Raw genomic sequence first — 13,004 nt, 5'->3', positions numbered from 1 at the left:
GGACAATGGAGGCATCCTTGAGGTCCTGGGGGATAACCTCCTCTTGCCATATAATCTGGAAAATTTCAGTCAGCTTTTGTATGAGCAATGGTCCCCCTACTTTGTAAATCTCAGCTGGAATAGAATCAGCACCAGGTGCTTTGCCACATAAAAGGAGCCTAATGGCCTCAAAACCTCTTCTTCAGTTGGAAATTCAGCTAAGGAGGGATTGACTTCAACCTGAGGTAAATTGTCAGTGGCCTCAGCATTGATTGATGATGGTCTGTTGAGAACACTATGGAAGTGTTCACCCCATCTCTCTAGGATCATGTCCTCATCACTAATCAATGTGGCTCCATCAGCACTGAGTAGTTGTGATGCACCATAGGTTTTTGGTCCATAAATAGCCTTCAGGGAATCATAAAAGCGCTTTGGGTTGTAACTATCAGCATAAAACTGAATTTCATCTGCCTCCTTACTGAGCCAGGAATCCTGCATCTGCCTAAGCTTTGCTTGTACTTTGCTTTTGATGGAATTAAATGCTACCTTCTTAGAGGTGGATCAACTATCCAGCTGGTAAACCCTGTGGAGTTCACGCTTTTTTATTTAGCGGCTTCTGAATTTTCCATCATTTTCATCGAACTAGACTTGGTGTTTGCTAGCGTTCACAGTGCCACCTTGTTCCAATGCAAAGTGCACACTTGCCAAAAAGACTTTTATGGAGAACTCACATGGGGCAGGCGATCACATGGTGGCCAGAAGAAGGGTACAAGGACACTCTCAAGGTCTCCCTCAAGAACTTTGGATTTGACTGTGCAACACGGGAGACACTGGCACAGGACCGCTCAGCCTGGCGTGTGCTCTCTGAGCAAAGCAGAATTGAGACTGCACAAAGTAAACGCAGGAGGCACAAATTTGGGATGTCCACCCCAAATATTCAGGCGGACTATCTGTGCCCAACCTGAGGGAGCGCACTCCCAGCTCGGGCTGGTCTGATCAGCCACAGTCGGACACGCTGACCTCTCACTTTACAATGAGGTCATTTTGGTCCTCTTTGAAGAGGAAGGACAACCACCACCAGCCTGGGGAAAGCAGGAGCCTGGGTTGGGGTGCCCCTGGGGCCTTGGTCTGAGGAAGAGTCCACGAGGAGGGGAAGACGTTTCCGAAGATAAGAGTCTCGAACCTGCGTTACGTCCGTCTGGTGAATACGTTAATATGTTCACTCCCACGTAAACCCCTGCGTGGGGTTTGACCCCAGCAGGTCACACATCTCACGCTTCCCGGAGCTGCTGCTTCCGCCTCTCCGTGGTCAGAAGCGGGAGTGTCACCTGAGCCGGCTAAATAACTCCGGGGCCTCATTCTCAGTCCTTTCGGCGTCCAGACACGGCCTAACTGCCCCCGACGGAGTAGCTGAGGTCACTGGACCGCCGGTGCCCTCTAGGGCCTTAGAGCGTCTGGATTTGAGGCCAAACGAAAGAGACAAAGGCAGCGAGAGGAACCTCAGGAATCCCGGCAACAGGACGCTCCGGTTGCCTAGTTATTGGCCACCTTTCCCCAACCGCCCCTTCCCTTCTCCCCTTGGGCAGGAGGGCGGAGCTACAACAGCCAGCCACTCAGAGGGCCCCAGCCCAAGATCCCGAGGCAGACATTGGATCAAGGGTATGGGCGGGGCTTAGCGAGGCCCGCCCATAATCGGAAGTGTGACGTCAGCGCGTCAACGATAGATGCGGTGCTAGCCGGGAGGGAGGCTTTTCTGCCGCAGTGTCGGCTGTAGTCTCGCGGGTGATTTGAGTGGCTCAGAGTCGCTCATGGTCGGCTCCCGGCCTTCCCCGTTTGTGTTTGTCCCCCGCTGTGTTCCGGGCCCTGCCTTCTGTGCCCTTCGCGCCTCTTTTGCCCCGTCCGCAGATGGGCGAGATCGGCCGTTGTGCCCTGTTCAGCTTGGTGACCAGCTGCTTTGGCTGGCTGAAAAGCTTTAAGGACCCCGTCAGGTAGGAAAGGGGCAGAGGGGGCGCCCAGCCCCTCGCGGGGGTCTGCCCCAAGGCCCTTGGAGGCGCTCCTTGGGGCCGGAAACCCTCGACGCCAAAAGGGTTAGAGCAGAGTTCAGAGCAATCGAACACCTGGGCCCAAGGACAGACCCGAGCTGTGTACAGCCGTTTAGGACAGGGCCTCGCTCCAGGAGCCAGACTGGTCCATTCCCCATGACGTCACTATCTCCTCCACGTGCCCATGACATCACTACCCCGGTGGGATCCCCGAACATGCTTTAACGTAGGACCTGTGATCAGAAAACGGAGGGGGACTTGGAGGTGGGGCGTGCCTGCTCCCTCCTGGTTGTTCCGGGTCTGCGGCCTGGGCCCTCCTGTCCATCTCCTGATGGGTTCTTATAGTCTGACTCATTCTCGATGACATCATCCCCTGTAACCTCTGGGGGAACCAGTGACTCCCTTTTGAATCTGGCGATTCCTCCCCCCCCCCCCCCGGGACCAAAGGAACAGACGAGAGACGGCTTTTTAAATCGCCGCTTCCGCCTCCCCCATTTTCTTGGACCTTGTTTTGGGCCTCTCCCTGTTGTCCCTGCCGTGGGGGGTCAGGGCTGACGCTTGGAAGGGGCCTTTATTTCGGAGGGCCGGGGCGCCCAACAGTTCGTCGCCTTTTTAGGGCCACGTTGCCTTTCTGGGATTGTCAGGGCACCGTGCGTGTGTGCGTGAGTGCGCGCGTGTTCGTGGCTTAGCTCCCGTGAACTTGAGAAGGCCGTGGGACCCGCGCGCCGCGGCGCTAGCCCCCCGGAGCCGTGGAGGCCGTCAGCAGTCATGCGCCACGCGCGTCGCTTCCCTTTCACAGCCTGTTGTGGGCAGGAAGATCGTGAACTGTGGTCACGGCGGAGCCGTCTTCGTGGCTTCACGCGCGGGGCCCTCCCTCGGGTTGCGGGGAGGCGCCGAGGAGCGTGTGCGTCACTTTGATTCCCTAGCGCGTCCCTGCCCACTCCCACGGGCCCGCTGCGAGCTCAGAAGAACGCTGAATGCCCCTTCCAAGGAGAGGGGACGGGAGCAGGGGGCCCTCCCCGGGCCCAGACGGGGGTCCCTCCTCCATGCCCCTCCTGTCACCAGACTGAAAGGACGTAGACGATGTCCGGCCCCCCGAGTGTCTGCGGCACCGGGTTCTGAGGAGATGGACCTCCGCCTTGGGAGACTTTGCTCGCTTTTTTAATGTTAACTTCTGGTTTGGTTACGTAATCCTTCCTGAGCCTTCAGAATGACCCATGGTTACTTCCTTGGTTTTTTTTAAATTCCCTTTTGATTTTTTTTTGACTTGTACGTATTTTCTCCTGGATTTTCCTAAAAGGCGGAAGCCGCGCTAGCATGTGGCGGGGCTGTGGGGAGCCCTCGCCCCGACTCCCCCAAAAGTCCTGTGTCACTGTGAGGAGAAAGGCCCTCCTTGTGAAAGGGTCATCACGTGGTGCGGGGAAGGACACATCCGCCAAGAGCCAGGTGTCTGACTTCCCTAAAGTGCCGGAAGTTGTGCTCATGCTTCCGGAGAGGAGTGACGGGGGCCTTCCGGGTGCGGAGCTCGTGCGCCGTCTGTTCTGTGATGAGAGTGTTCCAGACCATGTCTACACTGGGCGGAGTTGTCACGGGCGTCCGTGGACTTAGCGCGTTACCTCCACGTGCGTTCTGGTTCATGTCAGGTGACTCACTTGTTACTCAGAAGCGGCGCGTGGTTCTGAGGAGGAAAAAACATGTTCCGGTAAAGTTGAAACGCTCCATGCCTGCAGCAAAATTGAGATTGAGTCATTTCATCCGGAGCTTTGTAAACAGCTTTTAAAACGATTGTTGGTTTTTTCTCTCCCTGAGGAAAACTGATTTGGAATATCACCAATGTGACTTATAAATTTTGTATATGATAATAGATTAATTTCTTAGATTGTTCTATGGGGGATGATATTCATACACTGTTTATTTAATTATGTAACCTTTTACATCAACCGTCCTAATTAAGATCAACTAAAATCTTATATTTCTTTTATTTATTTTCCCCCAAATTTATAAATTTATTTGTTTTTCGTTTTCAACATTCACTTGCTTACCTTTTAAATTTTCTCCCCCTCCCTTGCCTTTCCCTTCCCTTTCCCTTCTATGGGCTGTACAGTACACTGTTGTTAAGCACGTTTTCACATTAGTCATGTTGCTTGGAACAATTATAAGGAATGGGAGAATCCATGAGAAAAACAAAACGAAACATAACAAAAGAGACAATCGTCTGCTTCGTTTTGAGTCCCAGCTCCATAGTTTTTTTCTCTGTTTATGAATGGCATTTTGCATCGAGTCCTTTGTATGTTAGGGGGGAAATTTTATTGAAAAAACATTAAGATTCTTAAATCTTAAATAATTGAAGAATAAGTCACTCTTGGCCTTTTTAAACTAAGCTCTTTAACAGATTTCAGTTTGACGGAGACAACTCCAAAGGCTAGGTAAGAAATGAGGCCAAGAATGGCCTCTTTTATGTTGTCCAAACAAAGGAAAAAAACAATCTAGGAGGGGAAGACCCTCAGGGTTCCTGGCCAAAACAGAAGCAATTGCTGTTTACGTGTACTCTGAGCCAGTTAGGCCCAAATCATGACCAAATGGGAATTGGTCAGGGACCTGAAAACCAGAGGGTTTAAGGCTTGGCCCTTAAGGAAAAAAAAAAACATTAGCCCAGTAACCCCAAGATATTTTGCTAGGTTTCAACCATCAAAATCTACATTCCTTTGGGCAAAATTATAAGGAGGAGGAGAGGGACTAGAAGGGCAGTGAAGGGAAGGAAGGGGAGGTGAGATTTACCTTAAGTAAGATATGGCAGATGATAGGAGGAGAAATAGCAGTGGCAATGGGTTATAAGGAATCCTAACCATTGGAAACCTACATTTCATGAGTGTGACATGAAGATGACTGAGAAATAGCCTTTTGTTTTAACTGCATCCTATTTACAGGCTTAGTTGATCATTTAAATAGGTCGTGTTGGAATTTTGCTCTTACAAGTTAGTGTTTTGGTTATATACAGATAGATAATTTAGGAATGGAAAGTATATTTACTATTTATTAGTGAATGTTCAACATCATGGGAGAGTTGTAGGAGTATAGAATGAACACTAGACTTGGAGTCTAGAGGGTTGAGTTTGCATCGTGCCTTCAAAACTTCCCTTCTCATACTCTCTCAGCAGCCTCATTAGCTTTCATGAGTTCAATTGTCTTTACAGAGGTTATTTTCAAATATAGATATTAAGAAACTACTGAGCTTTAGTCCCTTGTCATCCCCCTCATATTGGACATTTCAGACTGGAGTGCCCATAGACATCTCACACTCAGCATGCAGAAAATAAACAAAACTGCCTTCTCACTTTACCCTCTTCTCAACTTGCTTATTTCTGTTAGGTTTACAACTTTATTTAATACAGTCATATGTGAATATTGTATGGTTGATGCTACTTTTTAACTTCCATTTTGAATTACTCATTACATTGGTTCCTTCTATTTTCATAGATTATCAGAAAGTGATTTTGCTTAATTATGTCACAGAAATAGAAATTTTAAAAATGTGAATTTGTCATATCCTAACATGATTTTTATATGTTATTATTTTAAGAAAGGTGACCCTTCTGATGGTAGGCCTTGATAATTCAGGTAAAAGCACAGCGGTGAAAGGAATCCAAGGAGGTAAGCTATGAATATTTATATAATTGGTAAATTATCCTTAACTCTGATTAGCTATTTCTTACAAAGTTTTTTGTCTTTTTCTATATACTCCTCAGGTCACAAAATGATGTGATAGCTCAATTAATAACTTGGTTTTTCCATGATTCTTCTTCTGGCTCCTATAGTCTCTTTATAGTATATAGTAGGTACTTAATGCCTGCTAGTTGATTGGTTATGCAAAGGCTCCCACTTTCTGTCTTGGTTTGTCACCCTTTATTTGGGAATGTTTTCAGGTGTTATGATGGGTGGGCCCAGAGAGTGAGAGATTGATTCCCTTTTAGGGGTATAAGCTGTTGACAAGGAAATTTAGGAGAACCTAGACATAGTTGAAAACTGAGAGAGACACACCTAACTGATCAGTACAGATACTTGAGTTTGAGACAAAATGGAAATATATCTGTATTTTCTGCCTACATACTTTATAATGAATTCACTGAATTTATTCTCCCCAAGTCTTCCCCAATCCCACTCCTTCATATTAGAATAGACCATAAGATCAGAGCTTTAGAGATGAAACTGAAGCCTCAGAGGTCATCTTGAGGGGTCAGAACTCCTTCATTCTCTAGATGAGAGAAAGCAAGGTTATATCGCAAGCAGCTTTTTAGCCTTGCTTCTCTGACTTGAAATCAACACTCTTTCCTTGTTCCTTCATTTTTATTAGAAGCTTATTAAACACCCTCTTATTAGACAGGACAAAGGAGTAGCTATGTTCAGAAGACAAATTTTTAGAGCTAGAAGAAAGCTAGGTAATAAAGCCTTCCCTGGTTCTAACTCAGTTATCTTTTTCTCCCTTGAACTCACTCATTTGATACTTAATCACCTAAGTTTGGACATGTTGCGAGCCGATATCTCCAAATGTCCAAAACTGAACTCTTTACATTCTTCCTAAATCATTCTGTTCTTGCTAACTTCAGTTTCCTTTGAGAACTCCACTGTCTTACCCCAGTCAAACAGGGTTGGGGTTGACATCTTTGAGTCTGCTTTTCCTCATCCTTTTCCTTCATTTAATTACTTGCTAAATCCTATTGATGGTACCTCCATGTTATTTCTTGCATTTATTTCTTCCCATGACTCCCTTGCCACTATCCTAATTTAGAACTCTACCCCTCACCTAGGCACCTGCCTCCTTTACTCCAGTTACTTCCTTCTTCGATCTGTCTTTTGAATCTTTCTAAAAGGTGTCTAAATGAAGATCTAATCGCATCATCATTGTTTCATTTTCAAGGCAATCTGCTGTCTGCTCTCCAATATTTCTTTCTAGCTTTATGCATTCTACTCCATGTTATATCATCACTGGTCTGAAAAATCACAGAAAGTTAGTGCCCAAAAAAGGACCTTAGAGATCATGAAACCAAACCTCATTTTACAGATGAGGCAGCTGAGCTTCTGAGACTATTAAGTGACTGATACATTAAGGTCACCTATCTAGTAAGTGAAAGAGTTCAAATTCAGATTTTGTGGCTCAAAATCCAACGCTATTTCTGCTGTACTGTCTCTTGTTTTGCTCTTTTTTATCTCTATGAATTTTTACAGTTATTCCACTTCCCTTACACCAAATCAGATTCTGTCTTTTCCATCAATACTTTCCTGAGCTCATTACTGATCTCTATATATCTTGCTTTATGGATATTTATGTCCATCTTACACTCTTGACTAGATTTGCAAGATCTTTTAGGAACAGTCATTTTTCATTTTAGCATATCATACAGCACAAGTTATATACTTAAATGAAATTTAAGTATATTAAGTATAGTTAATTAATTAAATTAAATTAAGTATGAAATTAAGTAAATTAAATGAAATTTCCTTGAATAGTGTTGAAGCGACTCTACTAGAATCATCGTGTTTCGAAAGTTGGTTGTATGGAATTTGGAACACTCTTTTTGTCTTGGAAGCAATGTTTCCAGTGGTGGTTAGATTCCCAGGCTAGTACAGAGAGCCTGTTTAGCCTATAACATGGCTTAATCAGAGTATAGTGAGGCCCACCAAAGTATTTTACTAAAAGTTCCTCTGATTGAATAATGTGATTATAGAAGATCTTCCCCACTCATTGACCGGCCTGCCCATTGAGGGAAGCTTGATTAGAGGAGCTGTTTTGTGGGAGGGTCCCAAGTACCTTTGGTTCTGAGGGGGAGGCTTTACTTTGGGACTTACTGACTGGAAGGGTTTCGTTGGCCAGATGAGACTCTGAGAATCCACTAAGAAACCCCCTCACTTTGGAAAACCCAAAAGTTGATGCTTCCCTCTCTGGTTTCTATGTGTATGTGTTAATGGTGAGAGATATGGAAGCATGTCTGTTGATTTTTTATTTTTCTGAAATTTTGATTTTGATTTTCTCTGATACCTGTGCTTGTTTAAGTGATTGTTAACCCCTCAAAAGTTGCCTTTCCTTTTATGAATGCAGATCTAAGAACCTGTGATAGCAGGCCCCCCTGTGCATGTTGGGATGCTTACTGTTACACGTATGAATGCTTAGAGTTCCATCTTCCATTCTCAGAGCACAGGGTCATGCAGTCCATGTTGGGGGGAAAGAGGAGGAAGCTGTATAAGATAGTTTATTCACTAACCATTGACTTATCCTGCCCCTTAGCTTTTTTTGGAGGGGGGCCTGGGATAAACTGACTGCTCTTGTCTTTCCCTGTGTGATATTGCTCTTACCCAAGGTTATATCCTTCCCCCAACAAATGGACCCTGCTGATAAGAATGGAAGACAGAGTGATCACTTGTCTAGTATAGTGTCTTGCACAGAGGTGTTAATAACATTTGCCGAATTGTCATAAAAATTTTAGTATTTTACTTGTCTACAGTATAACTTATTTTGGAAATCACTGGCATGGAAGAAAGAACACCGAACTTAGATTCAGGAAATTTGATTTTTAACCATTGACTCGTATAGCTTTGGATAAGCCACTTTCCTATGTTGGGCCTTCACTCCCAATTGTAAAATGAGGGGATTGGACCAAATGATCTCTAAGAACACTTCTAGCTCTAAAATTTTGATTCTGTAAAGAAAACTTTTTTTCCTCCCCTTTCCTGACGTCAGGCAACCTTTTTCTTTTTAAGTTTGACTTTGGTGACCCACTACTTTGTGACTTAATTAGGTACAGCATGTTCTGCTGCCCTAGGCCTCCCAACTGGGCCTCTGACCTCTAGGTCGCCACCTTTACTAATCATGCTTCCCATTACTTTATGTAGTTAAGGATTGAAAAATAAGCAATCTAATTTAATAAATTTGTATGTAATGGTGAGGTTGATTTGTAGTAAAAAAGTTTGGGGTTTGGAGGCCTGTTTTTAGTCCAGATTTAAACTGTTATTTGCGTGATAAGAGGTAATTTATCTCTCAGCCTCAGTTAGGAAAACACTTTTCAAACTTTGAAGCAGTAGATAAATTTAAGCCCAAGAAGCCTTTCAATCCTACCAGAGGTAATTGTATTTTTAAGTTTATCCTTATTAATACCAAATAAATGACATAATTGGTAAAATTTCTGTAACAGAAGGAGGTAGAAAAATTCAGGTAATTTCAGTGAAGATATTCTTCAGAACATTTCTACTTAAAACAGCAACTGCAACAGTACCACCTGAGACTTTCTCTTCAGTGAGTCAATGAATAAGCATTGATTAAGCACCTGATATGTGCCAGGCATTGTGCTAAGTGCAAGGGATACAAAGAAAGGCAAAAGACAGTTCCTTTTCTCCAGTTTAATGCAGGAGTCAGCGTGAAAACAACTATGCAAACAAGACAGAATTGTTCTGGCCTGACTGGAAACAGTACATCAGGAAAGACCACTCCTGGAAGGCAGGTCTTTGGCTATGACTTGCAAATAGAAGCCTGGAGGTAGATGAGGAAGGAGATTGTAACGGGCTTTATTTCTGAATGCATCTCTTCTTTAAAAGTTCTATTTTTTTCCCTTATGGAGATTTTTTCTTATGGTGAGGAACAGGTAGTCTGGCTCGGCAGATAAGCTGTATCAGACCCTGTTAGGAAGGCTTGGGTTAAAATCCCACCTCAATTTTACCACCTGTGATGATAATAGCATCCACCTCACTGGGATATTGTAAGGCTCATGTGAGCTAATAAACATAGAAGCACTTTGCAATCCTTAGTCGTTGAGTCATTTCAGTCATGTCTGACTGAATTATGACCCTACTTGGAGTTTTCTTGGCAAAGATGCTGGAGTGGTTTGCCATTTCTTTCTCCAGCTCATTTTGCAGATGGGGAATCAAGAGGCCAACAGGATTAAGTGACTTGCCCAGGGTCACCATTGAATTTGAACTCAGGTCTTCCTGACTAGACTGGCATTCTTTCTTACTGTGCCCCCTAGCTGCCTGTTTGCAGTCCTTTACACACAAATTAAAAACACACTGAAGAAGTGTGAGATCTTATTAGGGAGGAAGTATAGCATTTGTATGTTTGAAGTGTTTGTGAGTCATTGCTCATGTTGTTTAACTTTTTAGTGGCTAATCTCTTCTCAATTAGACTGTAAGCTCTCTGAGGGTAGGGCCTTCCTGTCCTTTGTGTTTTCTGTAGTGCCCTCCTGACAAAGTCTTTTTAAAATAAGTCAGTCAGTGAATATTTCTTTAAATAAATATTTCAATTTAGTATAGCTGTACTTTAATAGAATGCTGTCAGATTTTAGTTGTGGTTTAATAATTTAACATAAAATTAAAATATTCATTAGCAAATGCAAGCCTAAAGAATGCATTGCTTTATTTTCCTTCTCCTTTAAAACAGAGGGCCCAGAAGATATCACTCCAACTGTTGGCTTTTCTAGAATTGATTTTAGACAGGGAAAGTTTGAAGTTACAATTTTCGACTTAGGAGGTGGACAGAAAATTCGAGGAATATGGAAAAACTACTACGCTGAATCACATGGGGTAATATTTGTGGTGGATTCCAGTGATGAAAAGAGGATGGAAGAAGCTAGAGAGACAATAGCTGATGTTCTGAACCATCCCAGGATATCAGGAAAGCCTATATTGGTGTAAGCAACAATAATGAATATATAAATTCAAGACAAATGATATATTGTAATAGATTCATTGATGTTTTGAAATATTGGATAGATGACCATATTCTACTTGTGTCATGGAAATTGTATGCAGTTTATTTAACTTTTTTGTGCTGAGAGTTTAGTCATCCATTTTACCTTTTTTTAAATGTAATTTTGTACTATCCAGCATTCTCACATTGGCTAGGCAAATCCTGGTCAAATTTTTTTGTCTTTTATGATGCTACATGAAATAATTGGAGCAGGAAAGTCAGGCAGCCATGTAGAACCAATAATTAGCTGGAGGACCAGAAATGCAGCATTCATTGTATCCTGGAATGGGAATGGGAAGAGGTGGTAGCTTACTTTCCCCTTATTAAATACATCAAATTCTAATGAGCACTTTAACGCTAAATTTAACACATTAATGTTTTAAAATTCTTAATCATGCCTTTTGTAGTTATATAAAAATTATTTCTTAGTATTCACTTTCCCTTGCCAGTCCTTACTGTGACAAATGTTATAAAAGGTAAGGAAAACTAACCAATATCTGAGTGCACATGTGACATTTCACATCCATTTAATTCTTGCCTTGAATTATTATTGTGTAAATAATGGAGAAATGTGATTAGATGTATACAGCTTTTCTTGTGTAAAGCTAAGTAAACCTAACTTCTATGTTTTATTCATACCTATTCTGCCAATCTGACTTTCTGTCCCAAAACAATTCCTTGAATGGTAGTTGTACTTTCTGTTAAGGGCTCCCAAATGTCATAAAGTTATACAACTAAATACCACATTTAAATTAGTTTATAGCCACTGAAATTTTATCAGTACTTAGTAAAATTGGCCCACAATCATACTGAACCCACTTTGCATTAGATTTTTCCATGAATAATTAATGTGCAGATAAATGAGTTTATTTTCTGTACTACATACATATATGCCATTTCATTTTTTAGTACTTTTAAGTCTAAAGTTGATCCTTGAGTACAATCTAAAATATTTTTACAGTTTATTAATTCATCTATCATTCTTTTGGGGGTGAGATACTGGATTGCTTTTGTCTAATTCTATGTAGTGAAGTTTTGTACAACTTAATACATAGGATTTCATAAATTTTAGAGATAGTAGATTTACTCCTAAACTTTTTTGTAGGAGAGCTGTTGAGGCCTCAGAAGAATAACTAACTTAAAATCATTTAGGAGATTTGTAGCAGAGATTAGAATAGAAGTTATTTCTTAGTGATTCCAGATGTATTTCTTATGTCTCTAAGCAAAGGTATTTGTAATGGTGATTAAAAGAATGTTCCCCCCAAAAATTACTCCATTTGGAATAGAGTATAAGAAAGTAACTTGTTCTTTATACACATAAAATTTAACTCTATATACAATTTTTAATATGTTAAGTCTAGTTCAGATGAATCCCAGCCTTCAAGCCTACACTGGTTCACTGGTTCAGTTGTACATTGTCTCTCACATTTGAATGCTTTGTGTTGTCCTGCTGCCATTCTAGCACTGCCAGTCCTCCACCCTGGTCATCTTGCCTTCTTTTCCTTTACTCCCATGCTACATGCTAGCCACCATGCTAAATTCTAGAGATACAAATAACAAAAAGAAACAGTCTTTTCCTTCCATAAGCTTATCTTATAATCTAATGAAGAAAGACAGTACCCAAGAGGAAGCTGACAAATGGGGAGGGGCTCAATAAAATGGGTGGGAGGGATGAGGTTCCTGAAGTGAAAGCTAGCAGAGCAAATGGAAAATGAAATTAGTTAGAAAGTTCTGAGGCTCCTTAAAGGGAGGCTTTACACTGCCTTCCATCCTTTCAGTCAAAGGCAAGAGGTAAGTGAGGGTGTTGAAGAGGTGTTGAGTATGGAAACCTGAGTTAATCTCCTTGGTAGTGAGATTTCAGGTCATGAGTTTATTCTAGTATAATGTTCCTAGAGTCAAACCTAGAAGGGAAACTGATGGAAAAATGATGTGAGCTCCCTTGTCTCTTATACAGCTCAAGTCCCAACAGTATCATCTGCCGTCCTTTCCTCTTCTGTTCCTATCTCAGGGGAGAAGGTAATTCTTCTCATTGCCAAGTTCAATCCTTATACTTGGGTTTTGATGCTATCTGTAAAGCCAATGTGATACCCATAGCAGCTGCTGTGAATATGCATGCATATTTCCAGGGTAAATTCACAAAATACAAATAACTCTCTTCCTCGAAGGCAAAATCAAAATATTTATTTAAGACATGATTAGAATGGAGGCAAGATTTAATAGGGTACTTATCAGGAATCCAGGGAGTGCTGACG

General features: G+C 42.4%; 1 protein-coding gene across 2 annotated transcripts in view; it reads left to right on the top strand.

Annotated features, from left to right (window-relative positions):
• Positions 1–1,227: 1,227 nt before the first annotated feature.
• Positions 1,228–13,004, top strand: part of LOC140510428 (ADP-ribosylation factor-like protein 13B) — a 49,938-nt gene continuing 38,161 nt past the window's right edge. The window contains exons 1-3 of one of the 2 annotated variants that reach the window (XM_072619074.1): positions 1,228–1,967; positions 5,602–5,672; positions 10,444–10,693. In XM_072619074.1, the coding sequence (XP_072475175.1) occupies positions 1,885–1,967; positions 5,602–5,672; positions 10,444–10,693 (404 nt within the window). In that variant the 5' untranslated portion in view covers positions 1,228–1,884. Of the gene's footprint in view, positions 3,724–5,601; positions 5,673–10,443; positions 10,694–13,004 lie in introns of both variants that reach the window. The other variant, XM_072619075.1, reaches the window with a different exon arrangement.

Source organism: Notamacropus eugenii, chromosome 6, assembly GCF_028372415.1.
Source record: "Notamacropus eugenii isolate mMacEug1 chromosome 6, mMacEug1.pri_v2, whole genome shotgun sequence".
Classification (NCBI taxonomy): domain Eukaryota; kingdom Metazoa; phylum Chordata; class Mammalia; order Diprotodontia; family Macropodidae; genus Notamacropus; species Notamacropus eugenii.
This window is presented reverse-complemented; position numbering and strand designations above follow the sequence as displayed.